This window comes from Camelus bactrianus, chromosome 4 (assembly GCF_048773025.1).
Source record: "Camelus bactrianus isolate YW-2024 breed Bactrian camel chromosome 4, ASM4877302v1, whole genome shotgun sequence".
NCBI classification, from domain to species: Eukaryota; Metazoa; Chordata; class Mammalia; order Artiodactyla; family Camelidae; genus Camelus; species Camelus bactrianus.
This window is the reverse complement of record NC_133542.1, coordinates 56,497,560-56,522,889: the sequence shown is the minus strand read 5'-3', so window position 1 is coordinate 56,522,889 and position 25,330 is coordinate 56,497,560. Positions and strand designations below refer to the sequence as shown.

At 47.0% G+C, this 25,330-nt stretch overlaps 1 protein-coding gene across 6 annotated transcripts in view; it reads left to right on the top strand.

The window, feature by feature from the left end:
* Positions 1–25,330, top strand: part of PTPN3 (protein tyrosine phosphatase non-receptor type 3) — a 131,211-nt gene that overhangs the window by 84,317 nt on the left and 21,564 nt on the right. For 5 of the 6 annotated variants that reach the window (XM_074361967.1, XM_074361968.1, XM_074361969.1 and 2 more), the window contains exons 9-19: positions 233–320; positions 2,791–2,879; positions 4,046–4,109; positions 5,469–5,641; positions 8,809–8,943; positions 11,071–11,247; positions 18,268–18,454; positions 18,609–18,683; positions 19,701–19,757; positions 20,827–20,983; positions 23,639–23,799. In XM_074361967.1, coding sequence (XP_074218068.1) covers positions 233–320; positions 2,791–2,879; positions 4,046–4,109; positions 5,469–5,641; positions 8,809–8,943; positions 11,071–11,247; positions 18,268–18,454; positions 18,609–18,683; positions 19,701–19,757; positions 20,827–20,983; positions 23,639–23,799 — 1,363 coding nt within the window. The remainder of the gene's footprint in view (positions 1–232; positions 321–2,790; positions 2,880–4,045; positions 4,110–5,468; positions 5,642–8,808; positions 8,944–11,070; positions 11,248–18,267; positions 18,455–18,608; positions 18,684–19,700; positions 19,758–20,826; positions 20,984–23,638; positions 23,800–25,330) is intronic. The other variant, XM_074361966.1, reaches the window with a different exon arrangement.

Below are 25,330 nucleotides of genomic sequence, written 5' to 3'. Positions count from 1 at the left end.
GCTGTTATGTAATAAAGAAACCAGAGGGCTTGGTGAAGTCATACTCAGTGGACAAGAAGAAAAACCTGGTTTCGTAGAATTCAGGGGTTCAGCTGTTTAAGGTGAATAACATAAGGTATTTAATAACCTAATAGTGATGTGAACAAATTTTTTAGATTTGTGTTAATTTTAAGAATTGGTGTTAACATTCTGTTTACTGGGTGAACTCTGCATCTTCTGTCTTCCTCGGTAGTGGGCTGAAGCAATCAGAAGCTGAATCTTGCTTTATCAACATAGCCCGGACCCTCGACTTCTATGGAGTGGAGCTGCATGGTGGAAGGGTATGTACCCTGTAGTTCAAAAGTTATTTTGATTTTGATTTCTGAAAGTTTGAAAGCTTCTTGGAAACTGTCTCTTTTCCAGTATCATAAAAAACACCTTTTTTTTAAAAGATACTTGAAAAGTTTATAAAGTAATACCGAGTTTTTCTGGATATTTTTATCCAGTGGATTTTGTCATGTTTGCCTTCACACTTGAAGACTTTTTTACTTTAGTAGGGGTCAGGAGGGTTAGAAAAAAGTAATTTTTATAAGACCATCTCATATTATGGTTAAAGAAACAAAAAACATAGAAATCCATTTCCTAAGTGACTTCTTTTTAAAACAGGTTTGTAACTCACATACCATGCAATTCACTTTTTTTTTAATTCTTTTTTTTTTTTTTTTTTTTTTGGCAGCGGGGAGGTAATTGGGTTTATTTATTTATTTTTTGGAAGAGGTACTGGGGATTGAACCCAGGACCTCGTGCATGCTAAGCATGTGCTCTACCACTTGAGCTATACCCTACCCCTACAAGTGACTCTTTAATGAACCAAGTTAATCTCAGTGATGCTCAGATTAGAGCTAATTAGTTACTCAAATATGATAGTTTTTTTTTAATCATGATGGTATGAGTATGAAAATCAAATATTTAGAATTGGTTGTGACTTTTTAAATAAAAATGACTAACATCTATCGTCTACTGAGCAATTTCTATCTGCCAGATACAGTAGCTTATTTATTTCCCACTGGAATGCAGTGAGTTGAGTGTTGTCATTACCCCCATCTTACAGATGGAGAAACTGATACTCAGGGTCTTCTAAAGGTCACTCAGCACATAAGTAGTAGCTTCAGTACATGACCCCCGCACTGTCTAATTGACATTTGACCTTTACGTAATTGGCCCACGTCATATCCAAAGGAAGCAAATCTGGTTAAACACCTAGTATGTACCAGCCATTGTTTTAGATGCTTTCCTATGTGACCATAAGGTCTCATTTAAAGATTATAGCAACCTTGGAAATCAGTGTTCTAATCATCCCATTTTACAGAGAAAACTGAAGCTCAGAGAAGTTGAGTAATTAACCAAACTTGGCAACTATATAGATTTTTGCAATTCATAGAAACGCTTTCATATCTTTTGTGTCACTTTGGTCCCATAGCTGTGCAGTTACGGGATATGGGACAAGATTTGACATAGGTAATAAAGTAAGAAAAAGATATGGGATCTTACAAAACATCAGCTTTGGTAGTTGACTGTTCATTTTATTCCATTTGCAAGTACCACTTTGTCCGGTAGAATGCTATGGAGCATTCATCTATTTCCTTATTCAATTTTTATTTTATTTTATTTTATTTTGCTTGCTAATTTTCTGTCCCACCTGCTTAATATTTCTGTATATTCTGTTACAAAGTATCATGTTTCAGTGCAACCCTGGTTTTCACCTTGCAAATTTAGTTTTGCTTTAAGCGTGTGATTTCAGTTGGGTGCCCGATAGTGATTACTGTCTGGACTTCCCACTGTATCAGCAGTGTTTTCTTGGTCCAGTTTCTCCAACTCCCCATGTTTGTATTGCTGTTCATTAAGTGATTTGTCCCACTGTCTCTTAAGAGGCGAAAGGGATGAACATTTACTACACCTACCACATGCCAAGCCCTGTTCTACATTCTTTACGTGTAGTCTCTCATTTCAGCCTGAAAAAACTCTTAGAGGTGGGTTCAATAATCCTTATTATACAAAAGGGACAACTGAGGCTTTAGCCCAAAGCAGCACAGCTACTAAGTGGCAAACCTGAGGTTCACACTGAGTGGAGGCTCTGCTCCTTCTTGAAAATCACAAATATCTGATTGGGTAAACCAGGATGGAGATGACTGAAGGGGAGGAACTGTTTTATTTGAAAAACGTTCATTGCTTGTTCTCAAACGAGTTTAAAACACCTTGTCGTCGCTGTGTCTTCCTTTTGTTATCTTCATTACCTACAGCAGTGCCTAGCGCATAAGCTCTTAATAAGTATTGACTGCATTGGATTTCTAAGCTTTATTTGTTTCTTCATGGGGTTTAGAATCAGCCGTTCTATGCTTCATTTTAATAGCTAAAGCCTTTGCAGTGATGGGTGTTGAGATTTGTTTAAAGCTGTGTAGGGGACGAGCCTTTTCAGATTTTAGCATGGATTCTGTTATTAATTGTTGACGATGGAAAGGCGAATGTTCAGTTCTGTGATTCCGTGGAATGAATGAGCTTGCCTGGTAACTTTCTAAACCGGTGGAACCCAGATGTGGCCGTCAGGCGATGTTCTTTCACTTGAGAAGAATTTGGTGCTGAGTACTTATATCTTAAGTATCTGTTTAGAGGAGATTTTTGCCTTTTTTCTGTATTATTCTCCTGTTAGAGCTTACACGTAGTGCTATTTATAAAAGCGTGGGTGCTTGAGTTAGCAGAGGGCAGAAGCACAACAGTAACACGCTATGAATCTGAAATCTTCCTTTTTTACAGGATCTGCACAATTTAGATCTAATGATTGGAATTGCTTCCGCGGGCATCGCTGTGTACCGAAAATATATTTGCACAAGTTTCTATCCTTGGTAAGTGCAAACTGGTTCTAATTATTTTCTGAATCATGCTTTAAAAATATGCTGAACAAAAGTAATGGTACCTCTAATTTTAAACTTTTATTTCTAAAGAAGGAACAGAGACTTTCTCCCAAGTTTTTACCTCTGACCTCTACAAGTGATCCAGATCCACTACTTGGGAAAATTAGTTTGGTTTTTATCAGCATCCCCTTCCCCATAGTTACTCTTGTGGTTTGGAATACTCTGTGGAAACGGGGATAAAATGGCATAAGGCAGGTTTTAGAGTTAAAGAATCCTTCCTGGGCGGTACCTTACAGAATTCAGAGACCTTCCCCTGGGCAGGAGCTGCATTTTCAGTGCAATTTCTTAGTTGTTAATTGAAATTTTATCAAATGCCCGATTCTGGTCTAAAAACTTAGGGAATCCGACAGACTTGAGTCCTTACCAGTCTGAGAAAGGCAGTGCTCTCCCCACTGTTCTGAAGGCTTCCTGGTGGAGGACGTAAGAGCACAGGCTCAGCCCCTGGCTCCATCCATTCCTGGTTGAGTGATCTTGAGCATTTAGGTGGTGGCTCCCAGCCTCAGTTTCCTCATCTGAAAACTGGGTATAATGATCACGTACCTTTCAGGACTGTTGCAAAACTTAGCAGAGGGGCTGCTTGTAAAGCCTTAAGTAGGGGGCCTGGTATATGTATATATATTTTTAAAGGCTCAGTTAATGGTGACTATACTTGCATTACTATGCAAACAATAGAGAGGCTACTTGACATGGGGCTATTAAGTTCCAAAGCAGCTGGGACGTGGAGCTGGTCTCTGTCCTCTTTCGGCTGCTCCACACTGCCCTCAGCTGTCTTCCCTGGGTGCGCACCAGCTCACGCAGAGCCGCGGTGTCACAAAGCAGCTGACAGCAAAGGGAGCAGGCTGCCCGTGGTCCTTGTTATTTAAGAGCTACATCATAATCCAGCGGCTCCTTATGTGATCCTCAGCTTCCAGCAGCTTTGTATGGGGTTTGGCCGAGGCGATGGGGCCACCATCATTTCCTCGCCAAAGCCAGCTCTAGGCAGCCAAGAGCCCCCAGGCATCGTGATCACGGACTAGAGGATACCCATCGAGAGGCGTCAGCTGCACCCTGGCTGATCCCTGATGCGCTTTTCGTGTGTTGTGTTTTATTTTTTGCAGGGTGAACATTCTAAAAATCTCTTTCAAAAGGAAAAAATTCTTTATACATCAGCGGCGAAAACAGGTGAGTTACACCTATGCTTGCTTTGGTTCTTGTGTTTTTCAGCCACTTCTGCTCTTAGCCCTTCAGCAGGTGAAGGAATTTGCCGCATGTAAAACAGGGAAGAAAGGGCATGGCTCACGGTGGGCATCGGAGTCCAGAGGGCCCGGCAGTTCTCCGTGTACTTTACTCTGCTTATCTGGCTGGAGAGATAACTTGCTTTGGAGTCGGAGACATGGGGTTCAGATCCTGGCTCTTCCCCTCTCCAGCTGGGCGGGTAACTTCACCTCCCCTAGTCTGGGTTACCTCATTTACAGAAATACAGCGATGCCCACTTCTCAGGGGATCCTGTGGATTAGATAAAACACCATTGGTCAGAGTACCTGGCAGAGCCCACCTCAGAGCAGCAGGAAAGGGCAGCAAGGTCAGTTCCTTCCCCTGATGTGTTTAAAATGCACGCTGGCCTTGTGTGTATGTGTCAGGAGGAATCCACAGCTCTCAGGTTACTCATCTTGGCCTTCCACATGGGGAAGAGCAACTTAGCGGTCAGAGGACCCACAGCCCGTGCAGTGGAACAGCTGGAACTTGAACCCGGCCGTTAGGAATCAGAGATGCCCACTCTTTCCATGACACTGCGCTCTGTCTTGTTATGCTTGTGTGTTTTTGCTTACCGTCACTACCTCTGTTTCCCAGTTTTTCAAAGATAATATGTCCTTGAAATGGCTCCACATTGCAGTGAACTCTTAGAAATGAGAACACCAAAGCTCAGAGCAAACTAGGACTAGAAACTGGGTCTCCGGATCCCCAGATGCAAGACTCAAGCATCCATAAAAACAAACAAGATGGTATTTTAACATAAGAACAGAAAACCTCAACTCAGGTAGGATGAAGGGAGGGCAAATAATCAAAATAATCATTAGGAATGAGAACTAGATTTAACCCTGCTTTGTTGGAAAGCCAATAGAGAAATCCAAAGCATTGTAAGGTTCCTGTTGTTTGATGAGTGAAAGATTATTTCTTTCGGGGGAGAGATTTTTCCCAGAGCTAAATTTTAAAAGGATCATATCAGACAGCCCTTATCTGGTTGCTCCAGATATATCCAACTTAGAAACGCAGGCACATGTGAAATGAAAGCATTCATGAGAGACCACAGATGATAAAGAGCAGGCTCTGGTCATCTCTGTTACCGCATTCATAAAGATGGTTCACAAATGCCGCGCCTGAATATCCCCATAGCCCTGGCTCGTGGCCTAAGGTATGTTGAAGCCAGTTTCCTGCTGTCTGCCGTATCCTACCCGAATACCACCAACGCGGGCATCAAATGCTTGAGACCTTGCTCCTGCATCTCTGCAGATGAAATCTCTGCTATGTTTTTCCTCCCAGACCGAATCCAGGGAACACATAGTGGCCTTCAACATGTTAAATTACCGATCTTGCAAAAACTTGTGGAAATCCTGTGTCGAGCACCATACGTTCTTTCAGGCAAAGAAGCTACTACCTCAGGAAAAGAATGTTCTGTCTCAGTACTGGACTCTGGGCTCTAGGAACCCCAAAAAGTGAGTATGCTTTACAGGCAGTCTCCATGCTAAGCTGAGAGGTAAACACGTCCTGATCACCACTGGGGAGGGGACATCCTCCGGGGAAGGGACGGTTCGGTTCCCCACCCAGGGTCCCCCCGGGCAGTGGAGCCAGAGCTGCTGCCAGATCTCTGAACCATGAGTGAGCATCTCTCCGGAGGCGGCAGTGTCTCTTCCACACACACTCAGGTACTTCTCTTGTTCCTGTCATTCACTTCTGCCTCCTAACTCTGCAACACTCAGCTCCTGAGCAGCTGGAATTACAGTGGTTCCCACACCACGTCACAGTCAGGGAGGCACATGGCAGTGTCACCTTGGTGCCATTAATACCGCCTCTCCCAGAGAACATTAATTCCATAAGATGCTCTGTAGTGGAGGTGGGGGTGTAGCCCAGCGGTAGAGTGTGTGCTTGGCTCACACGAAGTTCTGCGTTCAATCCCTAGTACCTCTGTTAAAAAAAAAAAAAATACTCTGTAATAATGAATGAATAGAAATAAAGATTTCCAGAGTCAAGTGACTTTGGCACACAGGGCATACGACAGATACGAAATAGTAACAGTAATAATTACAGCTGGCAATTATGAGTCTTACCTGTACCATGCACATTCTTCATTATGCTTAGTTCTTACAGCAACCCCATGTGTATTATTATCCGGAGGAATGATATTCAGAATATTCAACGACTAGTACGGTAAATGAAATCTATAAACTTTTAGATTAAAATTTATTCTCTAGATCACGCAGTTTATATTTTTGTGTATTTTTTTTATTCTGACTGCCATCTAAAACAAGAGTTAGCAGAAATTGCCTCAAATTATTAGCATTTCTAAATTGTCTGGTTTGAAAAGTTATTTTTGTGATTTTTTTTTTCTTTACTGATGTGGCTGTTACTCACAACATGTTGTCCCTGTCTGAGCCGTTAGCGGACATGTGGGGCTGTATCACACTGTGCTCCAGTGGCTTTCCTATGACACTGATAATCATTCAGAAGCTTTCTAGATTGAATAAGCAGTAAACATCTATTGGTATTAGTGACAGTATTTGTGGTGCTAAATGTTCTCTCTCAGCTTCTGATGAAACAAGAGCAAATATATTTTTCAAGTTTTTAGCTTATAATACCATCTGGTACTTTCATACATTCGGTAGCTCTATTTCTGAACACTCCAGGGACATAACTTACTAGAATGTAGCATTCACTGTGGTGGGACCTGATCCCGTGGACCAGCTGAGATATGGCATAGTGAGCAGCCGAAAGCTTGGATTCTCTTCCTGAGAAGCCTGGGTTTAAATCTGACCTATGTCAGCTTTAATTTAATTCGCTTCTTCAATTTCTTTATCTGTAAAATGCAGGCGACACAGAGGATTTTGGTGTTTTTGTTTGTTTGTTTGGTTGGTTGGTTATCCATTGTGGCATTAAAAAAAAAAAAGAACTTCCCCTATTTTGGTGGCTTAAAGCAGTAACCATTCTATTATATTTCAAGATTCTGTGGGTCAGGCATTCGGGAAGAGCTTGGCCAGATGATTCTTCTGCTCCGTGCGGTATACATGGGCTGGGGCTTCTCAGTGAGAGGCAGCCGTGGGCTGGGCTGGGCTGGGCTGGGCTGAGGGTCCGGGATGACTTCTCCCACATACCTGGTGCCTTGATGGAACAATCAGAAGGCCGGACTCATCTGGCCCCCTCGCCCTCTCTGTGTTCCCAGGGCCTCTACTTGTGGACTCTCACAGGGTAATTATATTTCTTTCCCAGAGGCTCAGGACTGCAGGAGCCTAAGGCAGGAATGGCTGGTCATCTTCAAGGCTAGACCTAAACCTGGCACAGCTACTCTTGGTCAGAGCAGTCCTAGGCCAGCCTGGGTTCGAGAGCCAGAGAACTTGCAGCCATCTTTAATCTGCTGCTGGGGGTCACTTGGGACACTAGAGGTGGCTCAGTGGCCACAGGTCATCTGTTCTTGGGCACCAGTACCAGCTTCAGCGCAGTGGCCAAGCCCATCCCTCACGACCTCCACTTCACAGATGGAGAAACTGAGGCTTAGGTTACTAATGTGATTGCCCAACCCCTAGAGACACAGTTGCACATTTGCGTATTAGGCCCCCTGAAAGCTTCCACATAAAAGAAACTTGTTCAGTATTTTCCAAGCTGACGGGACAATGGAACACTTCTTTTTCCAAAGAGCACCTATTAATAACCTGTGGCACATACTTTGGGGAACTGCTCGGTTAGAGCTTTGAATCATCCCGCTTGCTCCCCTCGTTCCGATGCTGTGTTTTCAGTCAATGGTAATTTGGTTTCTGATGTAGATTCTCATGCCGATGCTGCTGTGAGCATTTTGAGCAGGGTGACCACCGAGTTTCTCATTGTAAATTAGCACATTGATATTCTAGAGGGCGTGTTTCGTGTTACCTACGTTCTTTTGGTTTTCCTGTCATGTTTTTTGTTGGTTTGTTGATTTTAGGCTGCAAGGAAATGTGTGGAATGTTTTCATAAGACATTAACATGTTGTTTAATGTTTAGAAATGCCAGAACTGAGTTTCCCCCCAAACTGGCTTCAAACTCCATCCTCTCAAATAATTCATTCTCTGACGGGTCTAGATAGTTGAGATTTAAATTCTCTAGGTATCGATAAAATTCAAAAGGAACCTTCAGGGTGGCTTATCCACAGAACATGGCCTGAAACTCTGCTGTCTAAGCATATTTTCTCAGGTCTCCTCCCAACAAGTTACCAGTGATTTATAGTGACAGCTTCTGCCAGCTAGGATGACAAAGAGCGCCTGGTAGGATGGTTAGTGTTTGTACTCACGCCACTGTGAGTGAAGTGAGAATTCCTTGTATTTCCGTGTTACCCTGGAATTCCTCATCATCTGGTAAGGTTTGGTTATATTCTGAAAGCAGTTTTGTTCCTTGCAGTGGTAAGGACAAGCAAATATTTTCACCCAAAGAAAAGAAGTGAGAGAAGGAGAAGGCGGGGCAGAAAGCAGTCTCTTCTGACCTGTGTACCCACCGGGAACCTTGGCTGGGGCCATCAGGGTGTTCACCATCGTCAGCGTCGGGGAGGGAGTGTGTGTGGACTGTTGGTTTCGCTTTTGCTGTCACTTCATTCTCGCTGAACATGGCTATGTAGAAAGTGAACCTGCATCTGGTTTTTCAGGTCTGTAAATAACCAGTATTGCAAAAAGGTGATTGGAGGGATGGTGTGGAACCCGGCCATGCGGAGATCATTATCAGTGGAACATTTAGAAACCAAGAGTCTACCTTCCCGGTCTCCTCCTATTACTCCCAACTGGTATGTCCTCCTTTTTTTGTACTACCTACCAGTAAACTCTATCTCTTTTAAAAATAAAAACTCAACTGAATAAATTTTTTACAAAAAATCCCTAACTGTAAATGGCCTAGGATCAGAGTTTACATTTGCATGCTTTGACTCTTGGAGGAGTGTTTTTGTGAAATGCACAAGTCTGGCTCACCATTTTCCTTAGTATATAATGTTGGGGTTTTTTTTTTTTTTTTTGGATAGTTATTTTGTCTAAATAAATTTGAACAGGGCAGCCTCCTGAAATTCCTCTTGAAGTTATATATAATGCATACTAGCATATTCATGTTTTGAGAAGTCCTTCGATAAAGAAGCACGTTTAACTTTATTTGCTCTCATGTTTCCTGTTAACATCACACAAAATAAACTTCGGGGAAACCTAGTAAAGGTATGTAATGTAACTGATGTGGGGGTGCCTGACCCTCAGCAGCAGTAGCAACTGCACAGAGGAAGGCAGCCTGCCAGCTTTTATGATGATGGACTCGGCTTAAAAGGAAGGAAGGGGCAGTTTGGCAAAGTGGGGAGGGCACTGGGTTTGTAGCTGGAAGAGTCAGACTCAGATTTTGGTTCTTCTGTTCATTAACACGTTTCTTTACCTTTCTGGTCTCAGTCCTTCCATCTATAAAAGGGTTGAAATAATGATGGAATAATAATGTACAAGTGCTTTGTAAGCTATCCAAAAAGGACCAGGTAGAATAATAATAATTATTACTATTATCATCATCATCATCATCATCATCATTATCATTATTTTATTATAATGTTCCCCAAAGACAGGCATCATCAGGATGGGAAACCAAGCCAGAAACATGGCCCCAGCTCCACCCTGAAATCAGAGTATGGCTTTCTGCTCACTGCATGATGGACAGGGTGGACCTGTAAATTCTCAAGGAGTGATCTACCAGGACTAAGGAGCATTCCAACAGGCAGGCTGAAGAAAGCAGCAGGGCCACTGGGCAGCCTGACCTGCACTGGGGCCGGAGGCTCTGGGCAGGGATGGTGATGGTATTTAGCGTTAGAAATCGTAACGCAACTGGGTAGATTGGTTTCTTGGTTTCCAAGATTTAGGCACTCATCCTGTAGTGGTAAATTTATGCCACAAAGTGGCAGCTTCATTTGTCTGGAAGTCCCTCGGGCAGCAGTGCCAGGGCCCCAGCGCAGGGCTAGGATGGCGTCCAGAGGAGCAGCGGGATTTGATGTTGCCACACCCGGGGCTGGAGTGCTCCACTGCTGTTTATGCTCCCCTCCTGAGGAGTCACAAGCCTTTCTGCTCTCCTTTGGACACAGTGTTATTGATTATCTGGGCCCAAGGGGAATCGCAGCTAGTGGAGGTCCTGACGGTCCCAAGGAGAAATGGCTGACAAGGAAGGGGAAGGTGGAAAAACAGGGCAAATAAAACCGAGAAAGCTCAGCAGCCTGAGATCACCCACCGCAGGTGCCGGTGCCCAGGGGCTGCCCCCGGCGTCCTGAGGACATTGCCTCTTTTCAGTTATTTTTCAGGAGCCAGGTAGGTACAGCTGAGGCTCAGAGAGGCAGTGTGACTTGCCTCATGTTGCACAGCCATTGTTGCTGTTGGAGACACAAGGTGGTGCTGCGATGGCCATCTAATATGTCACGTAAGGGATGTGTTTCTTCCTGGATCAAGTGAAATTTACATGAGGGGATGTCATTGAAATAAGGTTTGAATTTTGCCAAAAAGCTTACTTGGGCTTCTAAACCTTTTCTTTATACTGTTCAAATGAATCAGAAAAATTGTCTGATCAGCAGGCAGCATGCCTATTTATGCACTGAGAGCTTGAGTTCTCCCAGAAGACTAACTCTTCCTAAATCAGTACTCATCAACTCCCCAAAGGGCAAAAACCCGGCCCATCTGCCTGTCTCTAAAACTGAGGGGCTGTACCACTGAGCTAAGAGTATTGGGGACCTCGTGGTCCTTGGTAGATTCTAGAGTAGTAATGGGTTAACTGGCTCTTAAGTTCCAACCGCATCAGCCAAGGCATCCTTAGAAAGGTCAGGTTAGAAAGGTAGATCACGGAAGTCTGATCAAATTCCTGAGTGGATTCTGCTTTCGGCACTTCACCCTGAACCTTTCCCCACCAGGCGAAGCCCTCGGCTCCGGCACGAAATCCGAAAGCCACGGCACTCTTCAGCGGACAACCTTGTCAACGAGATGACGTATATTACTGAGACCGAAGATGTGTTTTACACCTACAAGGGCTCCCTGTCGCCCAGAGACAGTGACTCCGAGGTTTCTCAGAACCGAAGCCCACACCGAGAGTAAGGAGCTTCTGTCAGTCTCTTTCTTGGTAACTGCTCGTCTGGGCTGTTGAGGAACTGGCTCAGGCCTGATGGCCTTTTAGGAGGAGGCAAGGGCCAGAGGCTGCAGCCAGCTCCCTGGGGTGCTTTGCTCCCTGCTAGGCTGAGAACATAAATCAGACCCTCCCTCACCAGCAGAAGGAAAGCTGTGTGCCTGGGGTCGAGACCTTGCACTGCTTTTTGTCAGTGACCTACTGTCCATACTTGTCACCTCTCTCTCTTTTTTTTAAATTTTATTTTTTTAATTGAAATGTGATTGATTTACAGCATTAGTTTCAAGTGTACAGCAAAGTGATTCAGTTATATATATATATATATATATATACATATATATACACGTATATTTTCAGATTCTTTTCCATTATAGTGTTAGCTCTCTTGAATAATGTTCTCTCCAGTTCATGAGCAAAGCCAGCTTTAAACCATTTCAACCTGAGGAGTATTTACCCAGAGGTTGTAGCCGTGTTAACTGTAGTGGTACTTCTCTAGATTCTCAGACCGCTGCAGGATTCCCCATCCCTGATAATGTGCTTATTTCTAGCTGTCTATGGAAAGCCTTCTCAGAACCACAGTATGCCCTCAGGGTCTTTGTTCTCTTTTTGTTTTTAATGAATAGTTAATATAAAGAAAAAACATGCAGAGAACAACTCTTACTCTCTTCGCTGAATTTTTGTCAAGGACGGTTTGCATCAAATTCTTTTATGTTCCTGCTTTCTGTTTTTTAATGAGACAAACTCCCTTCACATTTTAAGGTCAGGGAAAAAATATGTCTCTCCTAAAATCCTGGCTTGAGTCTTTTTATTATTCTATACGATAATATCTAATCCACTAGTTCCCTTTTTGACTTGATTATCAGGGAGCTCAGAATTGCATTAGCTTCTCTTAGCCCAGGTTTCTGGTATAGTCCCTGCTCTTCCTTCCTTGCCTTATTAATGGGTCTTATTTTTCTCTCTGGTTTTAATGAATTCACTGTTCTACCATATCTGCACATTTTAGAGTAAATGTGAAAATCATTTTTTGGAGTGGACAAGACATAAATCATTAAAAAAAAATGACCTAAGCATGACAGGAATAGATCATCTATTAGGAAGTCAACCATGGTCATTGGGCATCCATTCTGTTAAGTCCCATACTATGCCCAAAACATAGAAACATACAGTGCCTCCCCTAACAGCAGACGATTAGCAAGAAGGCACTTCAGCTAATCTGCACATTTTTACCACTCCAGCTACTAGGCTTAAAGCATTAACTGCATCCTGATTGTACTCTAGGCACCACAGGCAAACCACAAATCTCGCTTCCCACTTACGTGTGAGGTTGCTTCCTCTCCGCTGTCCCTGACTGCAGCAAACATGGTTTCTAGCTTCTCTGTGCTCTTAACGCCTCTGGGTAAATACTCCTCAGGTCGCTGTTTCCTTGTGGCCTGAATTTGGATGATGCTTTTGTTGCAATGATCACTATCTCTTGCTCCAACTTACACCCCCGTTGAGGCTGCAGTGGAAGGTGTGAGTTCCTTTGTGTGATGCTGTAGTTTTGCAGATCTAGCACAGGGCAGGAGTGCAGGCATGCGTGACTTGAGCCAGTTTGAGTCTGCCAGGGGCTGTGTCGCTTTGGTGAGAGGAGAAAGAGGGTTTAGGGCTCTGATCGAGGGCTCAGGGATGCCCAGTCACATCCTCCATGTGAGATCCTCCTGCTGTCCCATCATGGAATTGGGGAGTGTCTAGACCTTACTGTCCAGTCCACTAGCCACATATGGCTATTCAGATCGAAATCATTTAAAATAAGACAAAACTTAGGTTCAGTTCCTCAGTCACACAAGCCTCATTTCAAGTGCTCAAGGACCACGTGTAGGTAGTGGCTACCATATTGGACAGCACAGATCCAGGACAGCTCCAGGTCCTGGGTGGAGGAGAGATGAATTCTGACCAGTGGTGTGTGGACGTTCTAAAGGGCTACACTCATTGCCGAGTCCAGCAGCACACTTTCTACACTCTTTGCTTCTCACTGAGGGAACGTGAAGGCAATTTAGACAAGTCTTTGCTTTCGGGGGCCTCTGGGCCAGCTGGGCAAATAACACATTGTCAGCCTTCATCATCACACTATGGGGCTCTGTCACTTTGGTGAGAGGAGAAGAGAGTTTGAGGAACTGAGGGTTCTGAGAAGCCTGCTTCCATGTCCTACATGAGATCTCCCCTCTGTGGTCTGCAGCCCCACGATGGAATTACAGAGCATCTGGACCTTCACAGGCCGATACGGCCACACACGTGTGGCTATTTAAGTCTACGTTTGTTCAGACTAAATTGAAAATTCACTTCCTCCAGCCCTGTGTGACTTAAGTAACGTGTGACCCCACTCACCCCTAGGCATTGCACATCGGTTCTTTCTGAAATGCCCCTGTGAGAGCTCGGAAGACACGTCGTCCTGGGGCGCTTTGCATTGCAGCGAAATGTTAGAAGCAGCAAGTAATGGTGATCCAAAGGCAGCCTTCTTTGCCGGGCGAGCCAACTGTGGACAGTTCCCAGGCTCCCTTAGCAGCTGTGCTTTGCAAGTGGGGCAAACAGTGAGAAAAAACGCAGCCCCTGCCAGCTCGCTTAGGTAGGGAATCGCTTCCTGCTGGCAGGAAGCCGCCTTCTGCTGGGTCTTCAGAGGCAGCTGGCCTCTCTGAGAGTCCAGGGGCCCTCCGTTGCCCAGGGCAAGAAAGGAAGGTTCTTCTGTACTTGGAAGAACCATGGTGGTTTCTTCATTGAGTACAGTCATTCCGAGAGGGATTGGTTCTAGGACCCTCCCAGGTACCAAAATCCACGGACGCTCAAGTCCCTTATGTAAAATGGCAAAGTACAGATTGGTCCTCCGTAACCACAGCTTCAGTTCGATCCATGATTGGTTGAATCCGTGGATACCAGGGTCAGATGCAGGGCTTGCAAAATGTTTAAGAAGCGTTTGACGTGTGTTACCCGGCAAATTAGTGTGTGTTGAGAAGCAAGAAGAAGTATTCTGTTGGAGAAATCAGATGAATGATATCACAGGCAGCGAGGAGGGCTCCTTTTGGGAAGAAGAATGAAGTGTAATGTTCTGTGCTCGTGGGAACAAGAGAAAGAAAGAGAAAGGAGGAAAAAGAGAGGTCTGACTCTGGCTCCAGACCGAGTGGCGGAGCTCAGGCTCTCTGAACATTAGCCTCGGGGATGAGTCACCGCCGTTTGTTCCGTATTTATAGCAGCACGGCGGCGTTTATGAGTATAGTTGGCAGTTTGCTTTGTGCCCGAGAAGGCCGTCCTCTTGTTCCCCCCTCAGCCACTCTGCGCTCCTTCCCTCACCTTGGAGCCAAGGCCAGAGTCTGCGGAGGAGGAAGTTTCCGAAAACAGAAGCAACCCACCTCCCAGAAAAATGAGAGGGGGAGCGTCCCAAAGGAAGAATGACTTTGCAGAGCAGAAGCTGGAGGAAAACAAGTTGGAGGGCAGATTAGGGTTGTGTTTGAAGACCTTCTCCTCGGAGCGAGTGGGGCCGGGGGCCACTGTGATGAAGCCTTCGCTATTTGCTTCCCTCCCTCAGAGCCTGCCTTGTTCCAAGGGCACCCGGCAGCTGTGAGCTTTTATTTCAGAACTTCTGTGCACAAAACAACATGAATACACTTAATGCTGCCTAACTGTACACTTTAAAAATGGTTAAGATGGTCAATTTTATATTACATGTGTTTTACCACTATTTAAAAAATGTTTTTAATAGCTTCTGTGCATTGGAAGGAACTTTGGGAATTCCTTCCTTCAGCCGCATCACCAGTGTAGGAATTCCCTCAGCCCTGTCACCCCGTCACCTCTGTCACCCGCTCACCCTGCCGCTGCTGGGCAGCCCTCCTGCAGCGTGGCAGCCTGCTCTCTTGTTGGACAGCCCAGTTGTCCTGTGTCTCCTCAGAGGAGACCAGCCAGCTGCAGGGTTTCATTAGGAGTTTCTGTGTTTATTTTCCCTGTACCCTGCCTGCCCTTCACTCGGTTTTGGGCCACTTGTCTGCGGATGTCTGATGAATACCTTGAACCCAGCCCAGCCCAGTCTCAGCTCATCATCTTCTCACCCAGCATGTGGCTCTCCTGTGTCTTGCTAAGTGGGGCCTCATGTCTGCACTACTGCCCAGTGAGCATTTGTTGGAGCCTCAAGCATCCTCAACTCCTCCTCTTCTTCCAGGAGAGGAAGAGAAAGAGGACTAGGGTCTCTCCCAACCTCAAGCAGCTCATAGACCCAAGAAAGAAATGCCACTTGGAACGGCCTCTGTTCTGTCACCACCAGAGCAGGAGCCTTTTGGGCGCTCAGTGAGAGTGTGGAACCCTCAGTGGGAGCTCGGCTTCGCTTGGCTAACAGGCTGGGGGCAGGGCTGGGCGGGGGGTCTTTGTCATTGTCTAGGGTGTGGGAAAGAGTGGTGTAAAAAGCATCACATGAGAGCTTTTCTGCCATGGGAAACCCTGCCACTTTAACAGTGCTTGTCTTCAGAGAAGTGAATTCTGTGCTGGCTTTTGTCTCCAAAGCCTCCCGCACTTACAGTTCGGAAGCATCTGCAGACGCCCGTTTGTCTGCAGTCAGTCAGTCTGTCTCTGCCCCTTCTCCCCAGCGAGCTGGGGGTGGCCAGTCACTCCCTGGCTGCTCTGGCTCCGCAATGGCAGTGACAGTCCCCCTCCTGTCTCAGGGGCATTCCTCTTACTCCTGCTCCCTCTTCCTACCCCTTTCTTCCCTCCTTTCACAGTTGCCCCCGGGACCCCTGGTTCCAGGGGTAGCTCCCTGTGTCTCTCCCACCCCACCCACTGGCTCTCCCTCCCTCAGTCAGACCTCGCGTCCTACCCCAAGGCGGGAGGAAAGCCACTCGGTGCATAGTCTTCCCTCCTGGCCTCCCTGTGCTGCATCCTTCTCGGCATTTGATGGCCTCCTCACCATCTGTCTGTCCATCCTCCACGCTGAGCAGAACGTTACTGCAGCCTCCAGGAAACATCTGCACCCAGTTGATCAGCCCCCAAAATATAGTCGCGTTTAATAAATTATCACCTAAAAGTAACCTCTCCACCCCTCCTTAGAAAGCAGGATTGGGCACAGATGTTATTTTTGGTACTCTGGGCTGTTTGGGATAGACCATCACATTTTATACTGAAAAAGAAAAATGCCTTAAAGCCTTGTATGACATCTTCTAAATTCTATATAGTGTGATTCTAAATTCAAAATTTAGAAATTAAATAAATGTAATGAACACAAAAATATATGACAGTTTACTGCAAAGTCTGTTCTCTTCTGCTTTGTCACCTTGCTCTTTTGTTTACACGCTCGTCACCCTTTCCATCACTGTCACCTCCAGTTGCTTCCAGACGTCTGAGTAGGAATGCTATTTGCAGCTTCACGTTAAAGGTTCAGCTCCACCCCAAGAGCTGGAAATAGCATTTCCTAAAGCCCTTTGGCTTTATCCTGTTTAGCAACTTCCAAGCAGTTTCCCTTTCTGCCACTGGGAGGTGCTCTTGTAAACATCAAAGCTTAACCAAGTTGCCCTACTTGGGGAGAACTTTTTTTTTTTTAAGCTTCCTTTTGAGTAAATCAGTCTCATTTATTTTCATTTATTTAGCGTACGGCTTCAGTTCCCAAATAGCGTCGCTCTTGAAATGCCTTCCCATCCATAACACCCTTCCCTTGACCAGCAATTTAAAAACCTTAAGGCCAAACTCTTGTTTGGAAATAGCTGTTTCTGCCCTAGTCCATCACTGAGTTTTTGTCTTCAAATGAATCGAGACTGTGAATCATTCTGTGCGACTCTGATAGAGATGTTATATTTAAAGTAAGCTAATTTGAACTTGCTGGGAAACAGAGAGGAACTATTTTGATGAAAAATCCAAGGTCCCGAAATAAAGGTTTAGTAAGAGGCAGCAGCGACTGCCTTTTGTCAGTCTGTTTCACTGACTGTCTTTTGTCTGCTCCCCTTTCCCGTCTCTTAACCTCGAATGAGACGAGAGTGTGGAGGAGGTCTACAGAACAATTCTCTATTCTGAAGGCTTTTTAAGGCATCTTTTGCTAGGCCTCTGGCTCTGGAAAGGCCTAGTGTGGGTGTACATGATGCAGAGAAGTTGTGTGTCCTACATGGTGCTGGTCCCTGTAGTCCTGTGAGGTTGGACGTGGGAGGTCTGAGGAGCAGACTTGGTGTGGCCTGGAGAGGGGACAGGTGCTCAGGGACTCACATCCATCAGACTACTCTCCATCAGGTGAGGGGACAGCTTTTGACCACAGAGGTCTGTTCAGTTCTAACAGTCTGGAATTCTTGACGACAACGCTATCCAGTAGAACTTCCCACGATGACAGAAATGTTCCGGAACTGTGCTGCCCAGCTAAAGAACTTTCTAATCTTAATTTCAGTAGCCAAATGGGACTAGTGGCTGCCATGTTGGACCTGCGCTAAGATACAGAAAGACCTGTATTAGAAATAAAACGTATGATCTCAGTGTGGGCAATTACTGGATGTCACAGGCAAATAATGCAAACTAGAGTTAATATAAGTTGTCCTGAACATGCAACGTTGGTCCCATTTCCCTTGGGTAGGGAACAGTCCTGTGAAGCAGAGCTGTCAGCAGGAACGAGATGGAAGGAAAAAGCATTCAGAAGGGATGGAGACGTGTGCATCCGAGTGAGCTTCAGTAATTAAGCACAGAGTAGCCGGGCACTTGTCCCTATCACCCTTCTAAAGCAGCTAGGAAGGCAGCTGAGTTTTCAGCAGCTCCTGGCACCGCCCTACCCTCCTGCCCCTCTTCCTTGAAACTAAAAGTGGTGGTGTTTGGGCCAGATGGGGGCACGGGCAGCCCATGCACTCTGGGTGTGCCTGAGCCCTGGTTTTGACCTTTGGAGCTCATCTAAGGTTCCAGGGATTGGTGACGGCTGTGAGAAGTGAAGCGCCAGCAGTCAGTAATGTTTGCTTTGGTAAAATACTAATCCCGTTGTTAAAATGTCTCCTCCTTCCCCACGACGAAGGAGCATATCCAAGAACAACCCAGCACAAAGCTGCCTGACCCGGAAGTCATCCAGTTCTGTGTCTCCATCTTCAAACGCTCCAGGCTCCTGCTCGCCGGACGGCGTCGACCAGCAGTTCTTAGAGGCCTTGCACAGGGTGACCAAAGCGGGCTCCGCCGAGGACTCCAGCCAGTACTACTGCGACAAGGTGCGTGGGCTCGGGGTCCGCCGCCGACCCCGCCAGGCTTCCCGTGCAGGGGCACCTCTCAGGCAGTTCAGTGGTTGTGACGCAAAGTGAACAGCTTGTCTCCAGCCCCTGGAGGGAGAAGTAAGGCAACTGATGATTTTCCGTCATTTTGCAGAACGATGGTGACGGCTACTTAGTCTTGATCCGCATCACGCCAGATGAGGATGGAAAATTTGGCTTTAATCTAAAGGTATGCTGTGGGCAATTGTAAGGGCGTTTTATGCTCTGAAGCACTCTTTACATGACTTTTTCACTTCCGTTAGAAATGTGCCACATACTTCAGGCTACGGAGGGAAATTGGCTCGGCCCTCAGAACAGGGAGCTTTTTATGTGGCCTTGGCAGCTGTCGAGTGTCCACTCTGTGCTTGGCGCCTGCTGTGTACTTACTTATATTTAGTTCTTCTGTCAAGTGGGGAAGTTGGTATCTTTAAACCTGTTTCATAGTCACACGCTGAGGCTCAGAGTGGGCATGTGGGGTGGTGAGCAGATCTACCCCCGAAGAGGGGTATTAAGAGACCCCTCAGCGTCGCTAAGAGAGAGCAGTGGTTCGAGGACAGGGTGGTCCCCCTCCTCTGCTTCTCTCTCGGCAGGCTCTACAGACCGTGGCCTATGGGCCAAAATCCCATCTATTTTTATAAAGTTTTATTGGAACACAGCCACCTCATCCATTTACAAGTGGTTTGGCACTACAGTGGCCGAGCTGACACAAAGCCGAGATGGGTGCCATCTGGCCCTCCACACCCCTGAGCAGAGTGAGCGCGGGTGGGCTTTGCTGCCCACCCCTCAGCCGCCGTCACGCGCTCCCTCCTGATACCCCAGCAGCCCTGCTGACCGCCTGTTCTCAGAGGTCAGAAGCCCGCACGGCAGGGGACCCTTCTACAGCTCCTCTCCTCCGCTGAAAGCTCCCTTTCCAGCAACACTTAGGGGCTGTGTTTTCCGAGTTTTCCTGGGGGCTATTTGCATTTCTTGCCAGGAGGCCACCTCCTCCAAGTGCACCTTTAGTCCGTGGAAAGTGGGGGTGGCAGGGGAGGGCTTCCAAGACCCACGGGGTCAGGAGCCTTGTCGTTCTGAAAGGGCGCCAACTCCTAGGATTAGAAGTTCGAGTTAAGGTTAAGCCCTCCCTTGTGTCAGAGATGCCTGCGTGTCTTTGTTACTATGAATGACTCAAGTTTTTTTTTAAATTTTTTTTTAATTTAAATGTTTCCAGGGAGGAGTCGATCAAAAGATGCCTCTTGTGGTCTCGAGGATAAACCCAGAGTCGCCTGTAAGTAAACATGTTCCATGATTTCCCAGGCTTGCTTTCCCCTAAATCTAACGGCTTTCTATTTCTGTGTCCTGTTCCTTTTTCACTGGCAGCAAGGAAGGGTTGTGTGTCAGTGCATGTGCAGATGGGGAGAGAGCACGGAGTTCATCTTGTCCAGAAGCGTGCTGCTTCGTGTGGTCCTCATGCTGCGGCCCCAGCATCACCTGGGAGCTCATTAGAAATGCAGACTCTCAGATCCCACCCCAGACCTCCTGAGCCAGAATCTGCATTTTTAGCCGGATCCCCGGGTGACTCGTGTGCACGTTAACACGCAGAAGTGCTGCTCAAGAGAAGGGAACTGAGGGATAGAGTTTGCAGTTTCGCTCCCTCCGAGTGGGCGAGTGGGCCCCCTACCCCTTCCCACCACCGCCACCCCCACCCTGCCCTCAGCCCTCCGTCTGGGTCCCCGAGGCATCCAGGAGACGATTCACTTTTTTAAAGTTGTAAACACCAAAGAGTCACTGTGCCTCCCAGGAAGGTACCAGCGTGGGGTTTTCCTCTTAAGCAGCCCTTAAGCGAGTCGTTTGCCTTTGCTTGCTGCCCATGGCCTCGGTGAGTTAAGAAGTCTCTCATTCCCACACAGTTCAGTGCATCCCTTCTCTCCGTGGTGGTTTCTGCCTTTGGGGCTCTGCTTGCAAAGGCTCTCCCCATCGCGGGATAGATAAATGCTCGCTTTTAGCCGACAGAGCATTTTCCGGCAGCACGTGGAGAAAACAAAAGATAGCGGAGTTGTAGTCATTGTGACGTTACAGTAGCAGGTGAAGCTTGGCCACGCAGGAGAAATGGCCGCAGTCCGTCTTAGCCTTCCCTGAAATGTTTCGTGACTTAGATTCTGAGCGGCCCTCCTTTAAAATCCCACAACCAGCTACCATGTCAACACGGCAGTGGATGTAAAAATAAAGACGGTGATGCCTGAGGGAGAAAGGGGAACTTGGTCACGGTCTCAAGTGTCTGGGCCCAGAGGTGTCAGGTTCTCCCCTTGAGGACCGTGTCATGGTAACGGCAGAACCTCGCTCTCCCCCTCACGCAGGCGGACACCTGCATTCCTAAACTGAACGAAGGGGATCAAATCGTGCTCATCAACGGCCGGGACATCTCCGAACACACCCACGACCAGGTGGTGATGTTCATCAAAGCCAGCCGGGAGTCACACACGCGGGAGCTGGCCCTGGTGATCAGGAGGAAAGGTAACGGCCACCCGCAGGGGAGGAGCCTTAGCACGGAGGGCCTGCCCTAGCCCAGCCGTGGTTTTGAGATGTTGAGCTCATAGCCAGCATCGGAGAACCAAGGCCTTTCCCACGACAACCTGATGGCTGACTTCTCACTTGAAAAATGTGGCGATCTGCCCACCCGGGGCCCTGCCCTTCGTGGCCAGTCCTCCGCAGGTAGGCGGCACCCACCCACCCCTTTCTGCACAGGGTGGGAGCCCCGCAGTTCCTCCCAGGCCTGGCGGGGCCCACATCACGCCCTCCTCTTAGCTGCCTGGCCCTGCTTGCATTTGCATATTCAGCCCTTTCTCAAAGGACCAAGTTATACTTTATTCATGTGCATTTGGTTCCGTTGGAGAAGCGGCAAGCGGAGTCCGGCAGCAGGCTAGCTGCTTCGGGGCTCTTCTAGCTCTGCCTCCTGCTGGGTTCAGGGACCTGGAGCAAGTGTCCTACCCAGGCTGCGGCTCAGTTTCCTCTAGTGTAAAACGAGGGTAGTGTAGTCCCTGCCTCCCTGAGTTCCTGTGGAGATAACGATGCTCATATTGGAAAGCTCTGAGGGTGCTGCCCAGTTCCTGACAGGCACATGAAGGGCAGCCCCTGTTGAATACCATTACTATTTTTGTTGTTGTTGTTAAAAAGCGGTAAGCCGAGTCCTTGAATCCTCCTGCCCAGCTTTCAAATACTGAAGGCAAATGAAGTCTGTGACTCAGGCCCCAGCCCTGCATCTCTGCTCTGGCCTCACAGTCAGTCGTTGGCACAGCCCACACCCTGCATACCTGCCTTCCTGCTTCCCACCAAATCTCCCAAGTCCAAGTGGGGAGGGAGTAGCTCCGGGGTAGGGTCCCTGCTTAGCATGCATGAGGTCCTGGGTTCAATCCCCAGTGCATCCACTAAAAAATAAATAAACCTAATCACCTCCTCCCTAAAAGTAATTAAAATTTTTAAAAATTAAAAAATAAAATAAGATTCCCAAGTCCAGAGCCACCCAGTGCTAGCTCTCACCCAGCCTTCTCCATGAGGCCCTACCAGGTCTCTCCAGATCCCCGCCCGCCTCCTCCCACCAGCCCATCCTCACCAAACCCAGCTCCGTGCTCAGCACACAGTAGGTGTCTAGTGACAGTGGCTGATGTCCCTGCAGCGCCAGTAGAGTGCCTGCCCTGTCTTCATTGCTTTGCACAATTATCCTCTTCAGTTCTAATAGGGTTCTCATAAGTTAGTGTTGTTATCCCCAAATAAGGAAGCTGCAGCGAGGTTAAGTCGCCCTGCTGCCGTGCCCGGGAAGTCTGTGTGATGGTCTGGAAGGAAGGGATCCAGCGATTGGGAGCAGGCCCCTTATCACACGAAGTGCCCTGGGACGTGCTGGCCAATACAGAGAGCCGGTGGGAGAGGAGGGCCGGGGAGGGGAGTCCTCCGCCAGCACCTGTTTGAAGTGGGGAAAACGGATGTTTGTAGACTGTTAGAGCTTAAAGGGCAGTGCCTCTGGTTTTCTGTAACTGTCATGACAATACATTTATTTTAAAAATAAACATTTCAGTAAAAACTGAGTTGACTGACAGAAAAGTAAATAGTAAGGTGGGAGTAGCAGATAGGACAGAAGTCGCAAAGGTCAGCAGAAGAGCTGAGCTGCTGTGGTCAGCGAAAAGAGTGTGGTCTTCCGGGTCAGATAGGCATGGACTGAATTCCCGTGTCCTGTCCTGAGAGGACAGATCACTTTGGACAACTCTCTTGCCCTGTGAGTCAGTTTCCTCATCTGTAAAATGGGCATAGTGACAGGTGGTTCAGCATGGTGCAGATGCGGTTCAACTGTGCAGGAAAACACAGAAGTTGTTCCTTTTCTTCTCCTTTCCTGTGATCTTAAAGGCAGTAGGGAGTCATTGGAGGCTTTTGAGTAAGGGAGCCACTTCCCGTTCTGGGTAGAAAGGGAAAATTCAGAGATGATCCCCAGGTTTCCAGTTTGGGGGACTGGAGAAGGAAGTGGCCTTGGCCGGAAAGAGGCACGTGGAGCTGGGGGGGTGGGGAATAGTGTGCATGGTGGGGGAGGGGCTGGGGCTTGTTTCCACCCGTGCTGAGTCTGACGTGAAGGGAGTGGAAGCACAGAGGAGACGTTAGGACTAGAGGTGTTCACTAGGCAGCCTCGCGTGTGGCGGCGGCCGTGAGCTGGAGATGGACCGACCGAGCTCTGTGGGACAGTGGTGTGGTGGGGAGAGCGCCTGACCGCACACCTGTTTCCTGGGAAAATACCTGTTTTTAAGGGTGCAAATGAAAGGGACATGAGAAGGAGAGAAGGGCGAGGGCAGAAGGATAATCAGGTCAGAGAGAGCAAAGGGGGGAGATCTGTTTTCTCTGAAAGCGTCCTTTCCCTTTCTCTTACCTTTGGCAAAAGCCTCTGAGTCCTAAACACCGTCATTTAAAATGAACCAGAAAGATTAGTATGTCATTTTGTATAATTAGCACATATTGAATCATTCAACAAGAAGTAGTGTCTTTGGTGAAAATGATTACCATGTGCTTAATCATCTAATAAGATGTTTTAAACCATCCGCATTCAGGTGTCGTGAGTGTAATTTGTGGGGAGGAAACTGATCACCCAGCACACGGTGCACAGGCCAGACACACTCTTTCTTGTCCGTACAGCTGTCCACTCATTTGCCGATATCAAATCTGAAGACGAGCTGAACCAGCTTTTCCCAGAGGCCATCTTCCCCGTGTGTCCGGAGGGTGGGGACACGTTGGAGGTGTCCATGGAACAGCTAAAGAAAGGCCTCGAAAGCGGGACGGTGCTAATCCAGTTTGAGGTAAGAGACCCCGAAGGCCGACTCCCGTAGCCTGGACCCCCAACACCTCCGTGGGCTGCCCGGCTGCTGCTGGAGCATCCAAGTCTCCAGCAGCCGTGCCCATCGAGGGACCACGGAGAGGCTCAGAGCCCCAGGGAGAGCGCGGGGGCGGGGACGACAGCCCGTCACTGAACTCTGCCTCACCCTCCTGTTCTAGTAACGATCGGTAGTCATGGAGAAATGTGTCGGGAATCAAGGAGGTGGGACTCTGAGCATCTTTAGCTGCCAACACAAAGGCTCAAAACACCCGGCAGTCGAAGGTAGTGGAGAGGCAGTGTGGGTGAGCGCTGAGGGGTGATGGAGGAGCCAGGCCCTGACCCCACCAGGCACACGCTGTAATTTGGAGCACTTAGTCTTATCCCATGAGGGCACAGCGGCTTGACTTCCCAAGTCCCCCAGAGCCATGTGAACACAAGTAGAAACCAAAGCCAGACCCCATCTTCTTTCCCTAGGAGGGACCTCTCATCATGGGATTGAGACTCTTGACAAAGACACATGCAGACACTTTACAAAACAAAGTCGGACCCAAGGAGACTCGGTTTTCAAGTCAGTTTTACTCATCACTAACAGAATGAAAATAGAGTGTGTTTGTCTTCCACATTTTTTAAAGATGGTAGAAAGCAGAGTAGTTCATGCAATAAAAGATAACAGAAAATCACAGAGAAGCATAAAGTAGGCTGATAAGAGAAAACTGATTATGATAAATGACACCATTCACAGTCTGGATTCACAAGTTGGGACAGAGCGTCTCGGGTCGGATTCAAAAGCAGAAATCTGCACTGCATTGTTTATTAAAAAGCCACATAAAGGAAAAAGTCACAGAAGCAAAACTAGGAAATTTGTCACATGTATGTGACTGCATATTGATTCAGGAAAGCATGAGTAATGTGAATATCAAACAAGAAAGGTGCAGAGGCTTGAATGAGTGAGAGGTTTATTTAACAATGGTGTAAGGAATAGAATGTAAGTAAAATACATTATTAGAGAAATGTGTATTGAATGATAGTAGAAAGTAAAACCCACGAGTGAAAGGTGAAGGTAACTGACTCTCCCCCCAAAAAAATCAATAGGGAATTTTGAACTTAACAGCCTTGACAGATAACATAGACAAAAAATAAGTTCGTATCTTGTGGAAATGAGATCAGGATAAGAGCATAGGAATAATATGATTACTTGGGTAGAAATGGTAGACATATACTGAATGTGTACAGAGAGAAATAGCCCTTTTTTCCAGTAGCCTGCAGGAGGCTGTGTAGGCTTAAGATTTTAAAGGAGGAAAATGTAGAGGCTGTGTTCTCTGGCTTAGCTTCGCAAAAAAATTCAAAGTTGAAACATACATTTTAGACAATAAAAATCAATATTTTATGACACTCCAAAATAATTTAAAAAAAAAACACTCTAACTCTCTTAAAAGCCAGTTACAGAATATATCAGTAATGGAGAAATTGGAGGGGAATAGCGAAGGGGAATGGCACTGTGGAATCATTCATTC